The sequence below is a fragment of the Salmo salar genome, chromosome 14, assembly GCF_965601325.2.
Source record: "Salmo salar chromosome 14, fSalSal1, whole genome shotgun sequence".
In the NCBI taxonomy this organism is placed as follows: domain Eukaryota; kingdom Metazoa; phylum Chordata; class Actinopteri; order Salmoniformes; family Salmonidae; genus Salmo; species Salmo salar.
The window spans coordinates 89,307,409-89,323,699 of NC_138304.1; the positions used below are offsets into that span (position 1 = coordinate 89,307,409).

General features: G+C 43.3%; 1 protein-coding gene across 2 annotated transcripts in view; it reads right to left on the reverse strand.

Moving 5' to 3' along the window:
- The window catches only part of bop1 (BOP1 ribosomal biogenesis factor), a 121,244-nt gene that overhangs the window by 98,030 nt on the left and 6,923 nt on the right, over positions 1-16,291 (reverse strand). For both annotated transcript variants that reach the window (XM_082961254.1, XM_014142741.3), the window contains exon 2: positions 10,012-10,263. In XM_082961254.1, coding sequence (XP_082817380.1) covers positions 10,012-10,263 — 252 coding nt within the window. The remainder of the gene's footprint in view (positions 1-10,011; positions 10,264-16,291) is intronic.

Below are 16,291 nucleotides of genomic sequence, written 5' to 3' on the forward strand. Positions count from 1 at the left end.
GTGAGAGATGGAGAGAAAAAGAGAGCGACAGAGAAGGGAGAGAGAGCAAGAGCCCACGACAGATTACATGTCCAGATGATGTACGACGGAACAGCCAAAAGAGAAAGGCTCGCAGAGTGGATCACGCAGCTTGAAAACCAGCAGTGGACTGGACTTCCAGCTGAGCCTGGTCCGGAGCCCATTTGACCACAACCGCTGACGAGGATGAAGTGTGGGAGAGAGCAGCTGAGGACGGGAAGGCACTGCACGGGGTCAGTCAGGAGAGAGGCTGAGGACAGGAAGGCACTGCACGGGGTCAGTCAGGAGAAGAAGCCAAAAGGCAAGGACCATTCCGTTGCCCCATAAATAATGCCACAAATTCTCCAAGTAGTGACATCTTGACACCCACAATGTGTCAGTTTACCATAGCGTTATTGATAAAAATCGGTCAAATTCATAATCTCCGGCTCAAATCTCCTGAGGGCCTTCTGTTCTGAGCACATTCACACACCCACATCTACGCCAACACACAGGCGTTCAGACACACTCTGTCAGCCTCCACACATTGGCCAACAACTTGTTTTTAACGTCTGTTGGCTCCCAGCAATGGGTTCCGCTCCGAGGCGGACGCAGGCGGGCCCCAGGTTCCCCATTACCGCACTGTTTCCTCTGAAATCACTGTGAAACTAAAATCTGAGTTATAGGGTGAAGCCTGAATGAATCCGTCAGAAGCCATTCGCTGGGCCGTTCACACTTCCACTTAATTGGGAGCAAAACCCAAACGATAAGCCCACCTAGGCTCCCAGTACCTGGCTTTGCCTGCTGCAGCACCTCCAACCAGAGAGAGGGGTCATCCTGGAGTGAACTTCTCTGGTACACAACCCTCACACAGAGCCCAGGGCAAATTGTCAAAAGATAACAGGGGTGGGAGTTGTGTTAGCAGAGAGGAGTGGTAAGTGTATTCATGGACAAAATCAAGTGATGGGGATGTGCGTGTCCTTTTTGTTAACAAGGGGATACCATTCCGCCCAGTGTACCCTCAATTTGATCCCTGCCCTCACAACCCTCCGCCTCTCCAAACATTTAACGGCTGGAGGAGACGTGTGTGTCACCCTTGGTGGAAGTGGACCAGACGCATCTGCAGACCAGAGCTCCTGCGTGGGTGCATGAGGAGCAAATCCTTCCTGGTTACTGTAAGATGAGCCCCCCCTAGTCTTAATCTCCCCCTTCCTCCACCCTAACCCCATTTCATCTCCATCTCACACCCACTCACACGCCGAGAGCGCGGACCAAGCGGCCGGCCGACAGCAGAGCTGGCCGGATCAGAGTGAGCTGGCTGCGTCCGACCGCTGCACCAGGGGACTCTCCCAGGGACCATAAAGCCTCCAGCAGCCACATTAACTTCTGCCTGGTGTGCTGAAGGCCCAGATCCTTAAATCACAAGAGTCCAGGAACAGGGGGAAGAGTGGAAAAAAAGAAAAGAAAACCACAGGTTCTCAGTCAGGGCCTGGATGGATTAAAAAGCTGGAGTGGGGAACAATGCCCCCCCCCCCCTCCATTACCAGACCACAGCAGTTCCAGACAATGGTTTCAAGGTTTCACATTTGTTCCAGTGTGCCTTTGCAATAATATAAACACACAATTTAGAAAAAGAAAAAAAAAGTTGAACCTTTTCTTGTCCTCCTCTCCCAAGAAGTTTGTGTCTCCGTATTTTGGCATGGTCACATTTACTTGAAGGACTGCACACTTGACAAAATAAAAACCAAGATCAGTCTTTGGGTTGAGTGATGCAGGAATCTGCATGGCAGCGATACAAATAAATAATCTTACATGTGCGACCAGTCTCAATTCTACATTGAGAGACAATGAAGCTGACCGGAGGATAAACTGACGTAATAAAATTAAGTCATTCCCACCCACCTTGCATGACAGCTAGGGAATTTTGAGTACACCAGAAAGAAGAATTAACTGATATAGCAACTATTCCACCAGTCCCAGACACCTGGACCTACCTATTAACCCCATCCTGTTCTCCTCCCATAGTCACAGTGGCTCCATCCTTATTACAAACCACTTCTGACAGAGGAGTCTGGACTTTCTGAAGATGGAGTGAGAAGGAACCCTCCTGGTGTATGGGTAGATAATCCCAGCCCATCCCCACAAGAGGACTTTTGACAGGTTGTCATTGTAACTAAGAATTTGCTCTTAAATTGACTTGCCTGGTTAAATAAAGGTTACATAAATGTTTTGTTTTAAAGGCAGATGTAGGCTTTACAGTAGACTGGCAAGAGAAGACAGTGGGACCGATAGAAAATACATTTGCCTGTTTGTTTCAAAAGCACGTAGTATATACAACTTGCACTAGGGGGTAGTAAAGAGTAAACCAGTATGAAATCCACACAAGCTGATTGTTATGTCATCCAGTGTATAACTCATCTGGAGTTGTAGACAAACACATGCGAGTTGGTTATAATGACAAGCGGTGAAAATGCCTTTGAAAAAAATTATCTTACTGCAAGAACAAAAGTTATCTTTATTAAGATGACATTTTGCCTACAACAGGGGTTCCCAAACGTTTTTGCCCAGCGACCCCATTTTTTTTTTAATCAAACATTTTTTGCTACCCCACCATGTGAATGAATAAAGTCACAGTTGAAGTCAGAAGTTTACATACACCTTAAATGTCTAAACTCTAGTTTTTCACAATTCCTGACATTTAATCCTAGTAAAAATTCCCTGTCTTAGGTCAGTTAGGATCACCACTTTATTTTAAGAATGTGAAATGTCAGACTAATAGTAGAGAGAATGATTTATTTCAGCTTTAATTATTTTTCATTACATTCCCAATGGGTCAGAAGTTTACATGCACTGAATTAGTATTTGGTAGCATTGGCTTTAAATTGTTTAACTTGGGTCAAACGTTTTGGGTAGCGTTCCACAAGCTTCCCACAATAAATTGGGTGAATTTTGGCCCATTCCTCCTGACAGAGTTGGTGTAACTGAGTCCGGTTTGTAGGCCTCCTTGCTCGCACATGCTTTTTCATTTCTGCCCACAAACTTTATGGGATTGAGGTCAGGGCTTTGTGATGGCCACTCCAATACCTTGACTTTGTTGTCCTTAAGCCATTTTGCCACAATTTTTGAAGTATGCTTGCGGTCGTTGTCCATTTGGAAGACCCATTTGCGACCAAGCTTTAACTTCCTGACTGATGTCATGAGATGTTGCTTCAATATATCCACATAATTTTCCTACCTCATGATGCCATCTATTTTGTGACGTGCACAAGTCCCTCCGGCAGCAAAGCACCCCGACAACCCCCACACTTCACAGTTGGGATGGTGTTCTTCGGCTTGCAAGCCTCCCCCTTTTTTCTCCAAACATAACGATGATCATTATGGCCAAACAGTTCTATTTTTGTATCACCAGACCAGAGGACATTTCTCCAAAAAGTACAAGCTTTGTCCCCATGTGCAGTTGCAAACCGTAGTCTGGCTTTTTTTTTTAATGGCAGTTATGGAGCAGTGGCTTCTTCCTTGCCGAGCGGTCTTTCAGGTTATGTCGATATAGGACTCGTTTTACTGTGGATATAGATACTTTTGTACCCGTTTCCTCCAGCATCTTCACAAGGTCCTTAGCTGTTGTTCTGGAATTGATTTGCACTTTTCACACCAAAGTACGTTCATCTCTAGGAGACAGAACGCGTCTCCTTCCTGAGCGGTACGACAGCTGAGTAGTCCCATGGTGTTAATACTTGCGTACTATTGTTTGTACAGATGAACGTAGTACCTTCAGGCATTTGGAAATTGCTCCCAAGGATGAACCAGACTTGTGGTGGTCTACAATTATTTTCCTGAGGTCTTGGCTGATTTCTTTTGATTTTCCCATGATGTCAAGCAAAGAGGCACTGAGTTTGAAGGTGGGCCTTGAAATACATCCACAGGTACACCTCCAATTGACTCAAATGATGTCAATTAGCCTATCAGAAGCTTCTAAAGCCATGACATCATTTTCTGGAATTTTCCAAGGTGTTTGAAGCCACAGTCAACTTAGTGTATGTAAACTTCTGTCGTGTCTTTGGGTCACCATTAAACTGAAGACATGTTTATCAATTAACTCCCTGTAATTATTATCACGCGATTAAACAGATTGATCTTTTAATTGTAATTAACTAGGAGATCGGGGCACCAAGGAAAATATTCAGATTACAAAGTTATAATTTTCCTAATATAAACTTTCCTATATTATAGGCCGATTATCTTCTGGTTTAAATGGTGTATTTTACCTCGCGTCCAGTCTCATTCCAAACGTCGTAAATTGTTGTATCTGCACGAACCCAGCCTTTACTAAGAGTCATCCATACATCAATTGTCTTAAAATCATTTATTTACTAAACTAAGTAATTCACAGAAAGCATACAAACAGTAATTATCGTCACAAAGAATTGGTAGAGTAATGTGCCCTAAACAGGCATGGCTGGTGTCTTGTTAAACAATGGGTCATAAAAGGTCAGCTGAGGAGGCACAGAGTCAGAGTCAGTCTCTCTCCCTCTCTCTCTCTCTCTCTCTGACATTCATTAATGTCGTCATAGAATGGATGTTTCGTTGGTCTTCGCGTTCAATGATATAATTTACTTAGCTGCAGACTAATAATTAATATCAAAGACTTGTTCTTATTCTGTCGGTATCGATAGTCTAAAAGTTAACCACGTGGTATAGTTCACTTTCAGTAGAGGAAATGGATGGTCAAACCTATTGGCCAACTCGCAATGGAGTGGAGGCCTGGTCTAAAGAAATAACTTCTAGGTGGGGTTTTATATGTGAACGTAGAACAGGCTTGTCACATGACGCCTTGTCCTGTCTGTGTCCCTGGGGGCGTGCCGATGACTGATTTAATCTTTGAACATAAATACATTCTATCACATTAACATCAGTACACAGCATCTCAATGTATCACAAATAGCTTTATCCTTATTAATACATTTTATACAACCATTTGGATGCAAGTCCCAAAGCTGAGGCTATTATATAAACAGTATTATGGTAATATGGCTATATTGTCTCTTCTGAGTATCACAAAATTGTACCAAGCGGACCAGTTCGTAGCTGGATTATTCACCAGTCTTCCATACCTTCTCCAGAACATAAATGTCGTTTGGTTCCCCAATTCTGTGAGTTGGAAGAATTTCCTGTGTCTCTCTATGGGCCATGTGGCAAGAGATTCTCCTCTGGAATTTTACCACCCCTTCACACAGGGCCTGGGTGGGGGGGGGGGGGGGGGGGGGGGGGGGGTAGGTTGGGGGATGGTGCAAGGGGGAGGGGGTCAACTGTCCTCCCTGTACTCAAAGAGGCCAACGTCATGACACTTCTGACCCACTGGAATTGTGATACAGTGAATATTATGTGAATTATATGTGAAATAACCTGTCTGTAAACAATTGTTACAAAAATTACTTGTGTCATGCACATTTTTTACATTTTTAGTCATTTAGCAGACGCTCTTATCCAGAGCGACTTACAGTAGTGAATGCATACATTTCATACATTTTATTTTTTTTTCCTGTGCTGGCCCCCCGTGGGAATCGAACCCACAACCCTGGTGTTGCAAACACCATGCTCTACCAACTGAGCTACAGGGAAGGCTAGTTTTTGAACTAAATCAACAGAATGGCTTCAACAGAAGAAAATATGCCTTCTGGAGTGGCCCAGTCAGTGTCCTGACCTCAACCCGATTGAGATGCTGTGGCATGACCTTAAGAGAGCAGTTCACACAAGACATCCCAAATTGAAACAGTTTTGTAAAGAGGAATGGTCCAAAATTCCTCCTGACCGTTGTGCAGGTCTGATCTGCAACTACAGAAAACATTTGGTTGAGGTTATTGCTGCCAAAGTAGGCTCAACCAGTTATTAAAACCAAGGGTTCACATACTTTTCCCACCCTGCACTGTGAATGTTTACACAGTGTGTTCAATAAAAACATGAAAACGTATAATTGTTTGTGTTTTATTAGTTGAAGCAGACTGTGTTTGTCTATTGTTGTGAAATGTTATGACTAATTTATGCAGAAGTCCAGGTAATTCCAAAGGGTTCACATACTTTTTCTTGCCACTGTAGATGTAACTATCCTTCGAATGACTTAATGCAGATTGCTAATACATTTATTAACCCTAATCCTAACATGTGTATCACAGAATAACCTTGTTCTACAGGCATGCAGGACAGGCAAGGATGGCACACAATCTGAGTAACACCGTGCTTGGGGCACATTGGCTACCTGACAGGACGCGCACACGTGCCACCTTCTGGTCATTGTTGCGGTCACAGAGGCAACATCTTTTACATTTAGTGGGTATTGCAGCAGAAGAGCACAGGACCCCCAAAACAATGGAATGGGACCCCCCAGAACCAGCAGCAGGGCTTTACACCCATGCATGGCAGCTGTGATTGGTGTTGAGTGTTGGCGTTTGAGCTCTCCTCTTGATGATGTTTTGCATGACACCAGGGTAAGCAGCCCACGGAAGCCAAACAGTGAACTGTAGATCTGTCTGCCATGGTAAGCCTTCATCACCTCTGGAATGTGTGGTATAATGGATCTAACAGTGCCGACATATGTTAGTCCATCTTTGAGAAGCTTTTCAGCTAATGGTACAGATGTAAAGAAGTTATCTGTGGTGATATTTCTCCCACTTTTGTGCCAAGGAGCCACAAGCCCTATGACAACTTGAGATCTTAGAACCACTTCGTGTCACTCCAGGTGGTTTGCCAAGGTGCACCTCTCCTCTCAGAGGGTAGCTGGTCGCTGTGTCGCAGTTCCACCAGATCTATCTTAGTCCCGTATTTGTCAGGCTTTGATGGGATGCTTTGTCGGAAAAGGCATCTACCTCGGAAACCAGCGAGCTGCTTATCCACAGAGATCTGTAGCTGGGCTACAAACATGCTCCAGATATCTCTGAACAGGGCAAGCTTGTCTGCTGTTATTCGTTCAAGACTCATTGCTATGTCATCAAACCTCATGCATTTCATAATGTGTTGGAATCTTTTTCTGGACATAGTTGCAGTGAACACAGGTCTGCCATCAGCTTCTGACCAGATTGCAGTTTGAGACTCATTTTGTTTCAATCATGATGTGATCAAAAGACCAATGACTGCTTGTGGTTGCTTGTGCTAGTGCTATGGCATCCACCTCCTCCAATTAATCATATAGATTTTGGGATGGCTCTTATTCCATCCACCAATTAGTCGCTTAGCTTCTCTGTTAGTTTCAAGCACAATCGTGTAAATCGTCTCTGAGGACAGAAATAAATTAAACAATTATTCAACTGCTTTGCACTCTGCTGCCTTTGTAATGCCTAGTTGATTAAGACTTGACAGACATTTCTCTGCTGCTGCACACATTTGCTCAGCTGATGGAGGACGTTTCCCCCACACTGTGCCCTTTTTGCCAACATATGGTGTTGCATCACCTTGCTTACTCTGTAAGCCTTTAATGCTACCATGGCCTTTGACCCCAGCCCTTTAACAACCAGCGGCATTTTTGTGAGGTGATGAGGTAACAGAGAGAGCCTGAAAGGGTGCAACTTCAGTGTCCCTTTGCTCAGAAGTCTGAAATATGATCATCAAGTCACTCTCTGAACTGTCTTCATTGTCGTAAGCGTGATCCTGCTCCCGGTCAGCCAGAAGTCTCACAACCTCCGCAAGCGGGTGCCTTTCACTGGATACTACAGTTGAAGTCGGAAGTTTACATACGAGTTTTAATAACTCCAACCTAAGTGTTTTTCAACCACTCCACACATTTCTTGTTAACAAACTATAGTTTTGGCAAGTTGGTTAGGATATATACTTTGTGCATGACAAGTAATTTTTCCAACAATTGTTCACCGACAAATTATTTCACTTGGTCAGAAGTTCACATACACTAAGTTGACTGTGCGTTTAAACAGCTTGGGAAAATTCCAGAAAATTATGTCATGGTTTTATAAGCTTCTGTTAGGCTAATTGACATCATTTGAGTCAATTGGAGGTGTACCTGTGGATGTATTTCAAGGCCTACCTTCAAACTCAGTGCATCTTTGCTTGACATCATGGGAAAATCAAAAGAAATCAGCCAAGAACTCAGAAAAAAAATGTAGACCTCCACAAGTCTGGTTCATCCTTGGGAGCAATTTCCAAACGCCTGAAGGTACCACGTTCATCTGTACAACAATAGTACGCAAGTATAAACACCACGGGACCACGCAACCATCATACCGCTCAGGAAGGAGAAGCGTTCTGTCTTCTAGAGATGAACGTACTTTGGTGCGAAAAGTGCAAATCAATCCCAGAACAACGGCAAAGGACCTTGTGAAGATGCTGGAGGAAACACGTACAAAAGTATCTATATCCACAGTAAAATAAGTCCTATATCGACATAACCTGAAAGGCAGCTCAGCAAGGAAGAAGCCACTGCTCCAAAACCGCCATAAAAAAAAGCCAGACTACGGTTTGCAACTGCACATGGGGACAAAGATCGTACTTTTTGGAGAAATGTGCTCTGGTCTGATGAAACAAAAATATAACTATTTGGCCATAATGACCATCGTTATGTTTGGAGGAAAAGGGGGAAGCTTGCAAGCCGAAGAACACCATCCCAACCTTGAAGCACGGGGGTGGCAGCATCATGTTGTGGGGGTGCTTTGCTGCAGGAGGGACTGGTGCACTTCACAAATAGATGTCATCATGAGGCGGGAAAATTATGTGGATATATTGAAGCAACATCTCAAGACATCAGTCAGGAAGTTAAAGCTTGGTCGCAAATGGGTCTTCCAAAAGGACAACGACCCCATGCATACTTCAAATGTTGTGGCAAAATGGCTTAAGGACAACAAAGTCAAGGTATCGGAGTGGCCGTCACAAAACCCTGACTTCAATCCTATAGAGTATTATTGGGCAGATCTGAAAAAGCATGTGCGAGCAAGGAGGCCTACAAACCTGACTCAGTTACACCAGCTCTGTCAGGAGGAATGGGCCAAAATTCACCCAAATTATTGTGGGAAGCTTGTGGAAGGCTACCGCAAACGTTTGACCCAAGTTAAACAATTTAAAGGCAATGCTACCAAGTACTAATTGAGTGTATGTAAACTTCTGACCCATTGGGAATGTGATGAAAGAAATAAAAGCTTAACTAAATCATTCTGTCGACTATCATTCCGACATTTCACATTCTTAAAATAAAGTGGTGATCCTAACTGACCTAAGACAGGGAATTTTTACAAGGATTAAATAAATGTCAGGAATTGTGAAACACTGAGTTTAAATGTATTTGGCTAAGGTGTAAACTTCTGACTTCAACTGTTTGTTTCCGTAGTAATCCAAGGTTGCTTTTGACTGTGGGTCAAAATTACCTGAATGTATTTGTAGCATTTGATGTCCACATGGATTTATCAGAAACACGCTGTTTGACAAAGAAATTTATGTATACCTGTTGGGAAATGTTTGTCAGTCGCTTTATCATTCCTTGATAATATGAAAACTAAAGTAACGGAAAGTTACCATTTATTTAGGAAAGTAGCATACTTTAGCTCGTAAAAGTTGTGCTTCTTCCTTACCTTTGAGAAATCAGAACACTCAGAAATCCCCAACTTCAGCCAAAATGTCCAGTGTGCTCTGAGCACTCAATTTGCAAGCCAGCTTTCTGATTCTACCCATCTAGTAATCACACAACACACTTCACCTATCCACCAACACTGCAATGACTTCATAGCTATTTACTGCTATGATGAAGAATTTATAGATGCATTTTGCAAGAACACAAATAAATGTGTGATCTTGTTGAGTCAGGTGCTGCCAAGGTACAAAAAGTAGTCACAAAATAAAATAGATTCCCACACTGCTGACTACTCAAGGTCTGACAAAGTCAAGACCTTTGGGTCAAAACGTTTGCACTAAATAAACTGCCTTTAACTAGAGCTTAGAGTTTCTCCTGGCAAGGTCACGTGGTCAGGAAACACTCAGGACCCTACTATATAATTTCCGTAAAATAAATACTCCCATATTCACCTTAGGCTCAGCTGGTTCAGCAGATGTTTCAGCACCACTGCTATTCTTCAGATTTTCATCTAGTATGACACCAACATCATCATCCTCCTCCTCCTCCTCCTCCTCTTCATCATCCCCATCATCCTCTTCTTCATCATCGATGTCACTCCCAGAGTCCTCCAGTCCTGAGAACACACTCTCCTCGCTATCTGAGAGGTCCGCATCTCCTTCTTCCCCAGCCTTCTCAATGACATCTTTGTCAAATATGGGAAGCTGAAATAGCGGAGAGAAAGAAAGACCAGAGACATGTAGATTTGCATAGATGGACAAACATGAATGAGTAAGCACTTAAAATGAGACTGAATGCATAAAGAATCTAGATAGCTAGCTACCTAACCTAAAATAAAACATTGTCATTGACAATGGTGGACAGGACAAACCAGTTCACAATTTCTGGTATATCATCCAATTAAAATCAATCACAGCACATTTTTGGACTCATTCAGCAGTTTTTCCCTGATTAATTAGAATAATATTAGAAATGAATGTTGAAATGTCATTATTTATTCGATAAACGTAAGCTGATAATGCCATCGCTGCTTCCTGTTGACAACTTTTGATAAATAGTCCAATGTCCAAATATTGTTTTGAAGTGTCCAAATCAATATGCAGAAACAGTTTGTGATAAATTGAAAACAAACATAAAATGTAATACCAACACATTCATGTGCCACAATGCTAATCATATTACTTGTATTATTATTTTCACCTTATAAACTACATATGCACCAAAAACCCTGTTGGTTTGACAAGTGGCAATATTTATTTATCCATCACTCATACCGATAACACGTTGCAATCAATAGTCAGGTTGCACGTCCAGTTCAAACTAACACTACTGAAAAACCACACAGAATCTGGGAATAATATGTATATCACTGGTTAGAGGACTTGTAGAAGACCGCAGCAGCTACATTTTGGAATGTTGCATTTTGTTTCAAGTCAGTTGCCAACACTGAAAGTTAAACGCAACACTATTTTGTTAATCATATCGATATCACATTGAAATCAAAAGAGCAAGGGCAAAAGTTTAGGTAATATGCACTGTTTGAGCTAACACTATTCAAAGGCCACCCCGAATCTGAGAATAATTGCTATACTACTGGTTAGAAAATCATTTGCAAAGACAGCGGTCTCCATTTTGGAATGTCAGATAGAGATTCTGGGAGGTTGCAGAAACAAAATCAGTTTCTTTGTTATTTAACACGACCCGACATAGGATATCAACACTGACAAGGGTTGGCTGGCTGTTATCTGAGTGTATTGGTGTGAGGCCAGCAACTTTTATAGAGAGACCGCCCCAAATTCTCTGTGCCATTTGAGTTCATTAAATCAGGCTCACTTGGGATGAAGATGTCTCAGTGATTTTTTTGGAAGGTCAATGTCCCTAGAGTTGGAAAATGTGTAATAGCAGTGCAGAAAATGGAGCGTTTGTGTGTCACTTTCGTTCTTCTCTCCATCTCATACATTTTCCCCATAGGGATTTTACCCTATGACCAACAATGTCAGTATACAAGTTATTGCTCACATATACCCTTTAAAATAGCACATTCTAGGAAAGCATGAAACACACCGAGAATCTTACTGCCGATAAGTAGGAGCCGTTCCTTCTCTTGTTAGAACAAAAGACGTACCTGCTGTGTACTGACAAACCTGCCGTTTCTACTTGAAGTATCACAATGCTCGGCAGTGGCCGACAAATTGACTTTGAGCCAATCAGAGAGCATGAACCTCCACGTGGGGGAGCTGACAGGAGTGACAATTGTAAAAAATAATTTATTAAAAGTCACTTTTCCTGTTCTAATTCACCCCCTATTTATCAGAATTGTTCTAACAAACAATAAAGCTGCATAATACCCTTTTTTCTAGAGCAAGTCTTTATATGTTTTACATCTAGCTAAGGAATTGTGTGCTTGAAGGATATTTTTTGTTAGGTTTGATAAGGTGCACTAGCTTATTTGTTAGCTAGCCTGCCAACTGAACAAGGCAGTCACACTAAATCCTTTGCCACGCTAGCCATCTGGCCAGTGTAGCTAGTAACATAATTACATCACAATGGATTCGTTTTCATGAAGCAGCTGCCTGCCGAGAATCAATGCAGTGTCTTTACTTTACCTAGCTAGCACAACAGCTATCTAGCTAACGAATCATGCTAACCATTTAGCTAACGTTAGCCAGCTAGCTCAAAAGGTAGAGGGGCTGTACGCGATAATGGAAAGTGATTTACATTTTAATCTTGCTACCTAGTTATAAAGCTGTGGCCATCTAGCTAGTATCAACAATGGATTTCTACAACAATAGCACAGCTAACATTGACTAGACCATGAAGCAACACACACGGACATTCATTGCCAAACAACGCTACTGCCACCTTCTGGTTTGGAGTATTTTACCAAGACTTAGTGGCTGACGACTTCAAGGTCTTTGCTGTGTGAAAACAAGAGAGATTGACTTCTGACACTGTTCAACAACCCATATGGAATTCCGGGTCTCCGGCAGCGTTTGGATCTGCGGTCAAGAACGCTGAGTTCATCTCAGCCCTTCCGTCCCTTCCCTTTTTGGCTCTGATGGAGATATGGATCACACCGGAGAACACTGCTACTCCAGCTGCTCTTTCTTCATTTGACTAGGTTCTCTCTGTCCGAGAGCATCTGGTCGTCACGGTGGTGGCACAGGTCTACTAATTTCTCCTAAATTGAGATTTTTTTTCCTCTCTCACCTGTCCATCTCTTCATTTGAATTCCATGCTGTCACTGTCACTTTCCACTCAAGCTTAACATTGTCGTCATCTATCGACTACCAGGTGCCCTTGGAGAGTTCCTCAATAAGCTTGACAAGCTCATTTCCTGACGATGGTTCACCTCTTTTTGTACTTGGCGACTTCAACCTCCCGAAGTCTTTCCAACTCCCTTTCCCCTCCTTGCCTCTTGACCTCACACTTTCCCCAATCCCTTCCAACTCACAAGGCAGGCAACACGCTTGACCTAATCTTTACTAGCGGCTGCTCAGCTACTAATCTCACTGCAACCCAAATTCAGGTCTCTGATTACTACTTTGTTACCTTTTCTGTCTCCCTTTCCCTCCAACCCCAACCACTCAGCACCAACCCAGACCGCCTTCTCATCAAACACCATCGCAATGTTCTCTCTCCCATTACTCTCTCCTCTTCTACCATCTCTCCCTTCTGCTAAATCCTTCTTCGTCCTGTCTCCTGATTCTGCCTCGTTGACTCGACTCTCCTCCCTTTCTGTATCCTACGACTTGCAGTGTTGCCCAATTCGGTGGTATTTGCTTTTGTGTATATAGTTTGTCCAATGGAAATAAAGTGGTCATTCATTTTTGTCCATTAGGCCTACGGATTCCCTAACCTCCCGGCCGGCTAGGCATTCCCTAGCCGGCCGGGATGATGACATCCGCTACTCATTCACTCAGCCTATTGAGTCCACTGGTCTTACTCACACAACTACCCTATGCCTTGACCTCCTCACCTTTCTCTCCAGATGACATCCTGCGACTAGTGAGGTCTGGCCGACTGACAACCTGCCCGCTCGACCCCATCCCCACCTCCAGACCATCTCTGGAGAGCTTCTCCCATTCCTCACTTCCCTCATCCCCAACCACTGGCTGCGTCCCCTCTGACTTCAAAATGGCCAGAGTTGCTCCCCTCCTCAAGAAACCAACACTCGACTCATCGGATGTCAACAACTATAGACTCCTATCCCTTGTGCTTTCCAAAACACTTGAGCGTGCTGTCTCTGATCAACTTCCTTGTTATCTCTCTCAGAACAATCTTCTTGACTCTAACCAGTCAGGCTTCAAGACGGGTCACACAACAGAGACTGCTCCTGTGTCAGAGGCTCGCAGCACAGCCAAAGCTGACGCTCTCCTCTGTTCTCATCCTCCTAGATCTATCCGCTGCCTTCAACACCGTGAACCATCAGATCCTCCTCTCCACCCTCTCAGGGCTGGGCGTCTCAGGCTATGCACACTCTTGGATTGCATCTTACCTGGCCATATGTCACAAACCCCAGATGTGCCTTATTGCTATTATAAAATGGTTTACCAACATAATTAGAGTAGTAAAAATAAGTTGTCACACCCATGGTAGACGGTCTGATATAGCACGGCTATCAGCCAAATCAGCATCCAGGCTCGAACCACCCAGTTTATAAATATTAATAACGACCCTTGCAGCGTGAGTTTTGGCACGCAGTACCAGAATTCTATGCCGTTGATCTGAATTTGATTGTTGCATTTTGCCGCTATTCCCTACACCCCTTGATAATTGAATAATTATTATTATAATAATCTATATTACATGTATTATCTGAAAGAGGCTTTGGTATTAGCATGTTTGAGGGCGGGAAACCTGAGCCGCTAAATTCGGTGTATTTGATACAATAGTGGCATACAAAGTGATAGCGGGGTATGAGCATGTATTACATGACGACCATGGCTAAGGCCGGGAAAGGCTGGCATACAAAATCGTTTTTGCCTTTACATTTTTTTATTGATTTTATTTATTTATTCTACCCTGGAAAAACGATGCTACATCACCACTGGACATGTAGCCTACAGATGCCTGCCTCGTCACCAAGCGAGGAAGATATTTCTCATCAAATACGGTGAGTGTTATGACTTGGATAGGTTTTAGCCTGGTCGAGGCGGAGGATAATGAGAACAGGGTGGTGGACAGTCATGTAAGTAACAAAGTGAGTTAGTTTGTACGGGCGATCAGATTGAATGGTGCGTGCGTGTAATCAGCTATATTGTATGCAGAGACCGTGGCATGAGTGAAGCGAGGTTGTAGATAGAAAGGTTTTTCGTAAACTATGCAGCAATTTGTAAGTCGCTCTGGATAAGAGCGTCTGCTAAATGACTTAAATGTAATGTAAATGTAAGACAGGATTATCTGGGTTTATGCTTTGGCGCCATCTACGGGCTGAGTTATTTGGGTGGATCAGTTATCGCTCTCCTTCCAAAACGTGGTTACATTTGTATAAACTTCAAGTATTACTAACTATACAGTATATTCCTAGGAAAGTCAATGTAATGTAACAACTCAAATTGTGCTCAAGTCTAAAGTAGTCTAGACTAGCCTAAAGGTTGTTGGCTAGTGAAAATGACTCGATGTAAATAATCAAATCATAATTTTCCTAGCAAACAACCATTTGGCCAAATGATTTTTTTTAAATTGCGAGAAAGCGTTATGAATCAAGGAATAACAAAAGTTGATTACATACTTTTCTTGTTCTGTTTTACTTAAAAAAAATAGAACCCAGGAGTCAAACAAAGCATTTCATTTCAGGTAAACAAACATGTTATATATTTTTGGAACATCCCCCCCCCCCCCCCCCAAACACATCAAGTCATAAATTGCAATACATTTGACTAATTATATATATATATATATATATCTCACACACACTGCTCCAAAAAATAAAGGGAACACTTAAACAACACAATGTAACGCCAAGGCAATCACACTTCTGTGAAATCAAACTGTCCACTTAGGAAGCAAGTGATTGACAATAAATGTCACATGCTGTTGTGCAAATGGAATAGACAACAGATGGAAATTATAGGCAATAAGCAAGACACCCCCAATAAAGGTGTGGTTCTGCAGGTGGAGACCACAGACCACTTCTCAGTTCCTATGCTTCCTGGCTGATGTTTTGGTCACTTTTGAATGCTGGCGGTGCTTTCACTCTAGTGGTAGCATGAGACGGAGTCTACAACCCACACAAGTGGCTCAGGTAGTGCAGCTCATCCAGGATGGCACATCAATGCGAGCTGTTGCAAGAAGGTTTGCTGTTTCTGTCAGCGTAGTGTCCAGAGCATGGAGGCGCTACCAGGAGACAGGCCAGTACATCAGGAGACGTGGAGGAGGCCGTAGGAGGGCAACAACCCAGCAGCAGGACCGCTACCTCCGCCTTTGTGCAAGGAGGAGCAGGAGGAGCACTGCCAGAGCCCTGCAAAATGACCTCCAGCAGGCCACAAATGTGCATGTGTCTGCTCAAACGGTCCAAAACAGACTCCATGAGGGCCCGACGTCCACAGGTGGGGGTTGTGCTTACAGCCCAACACCGTGCAGGACGTTTGGCATTTGCCAGAGAACACCAAGATTGGCAAATTCGCCACTGGCGCCCTGTGCTCTTCACAGATGAAAGCAGGTTCACACTGAGCACATGTGACAGACGTGACAGAGTCTGGAGACGCCGTGGAGAACGTTCTGCTGCCT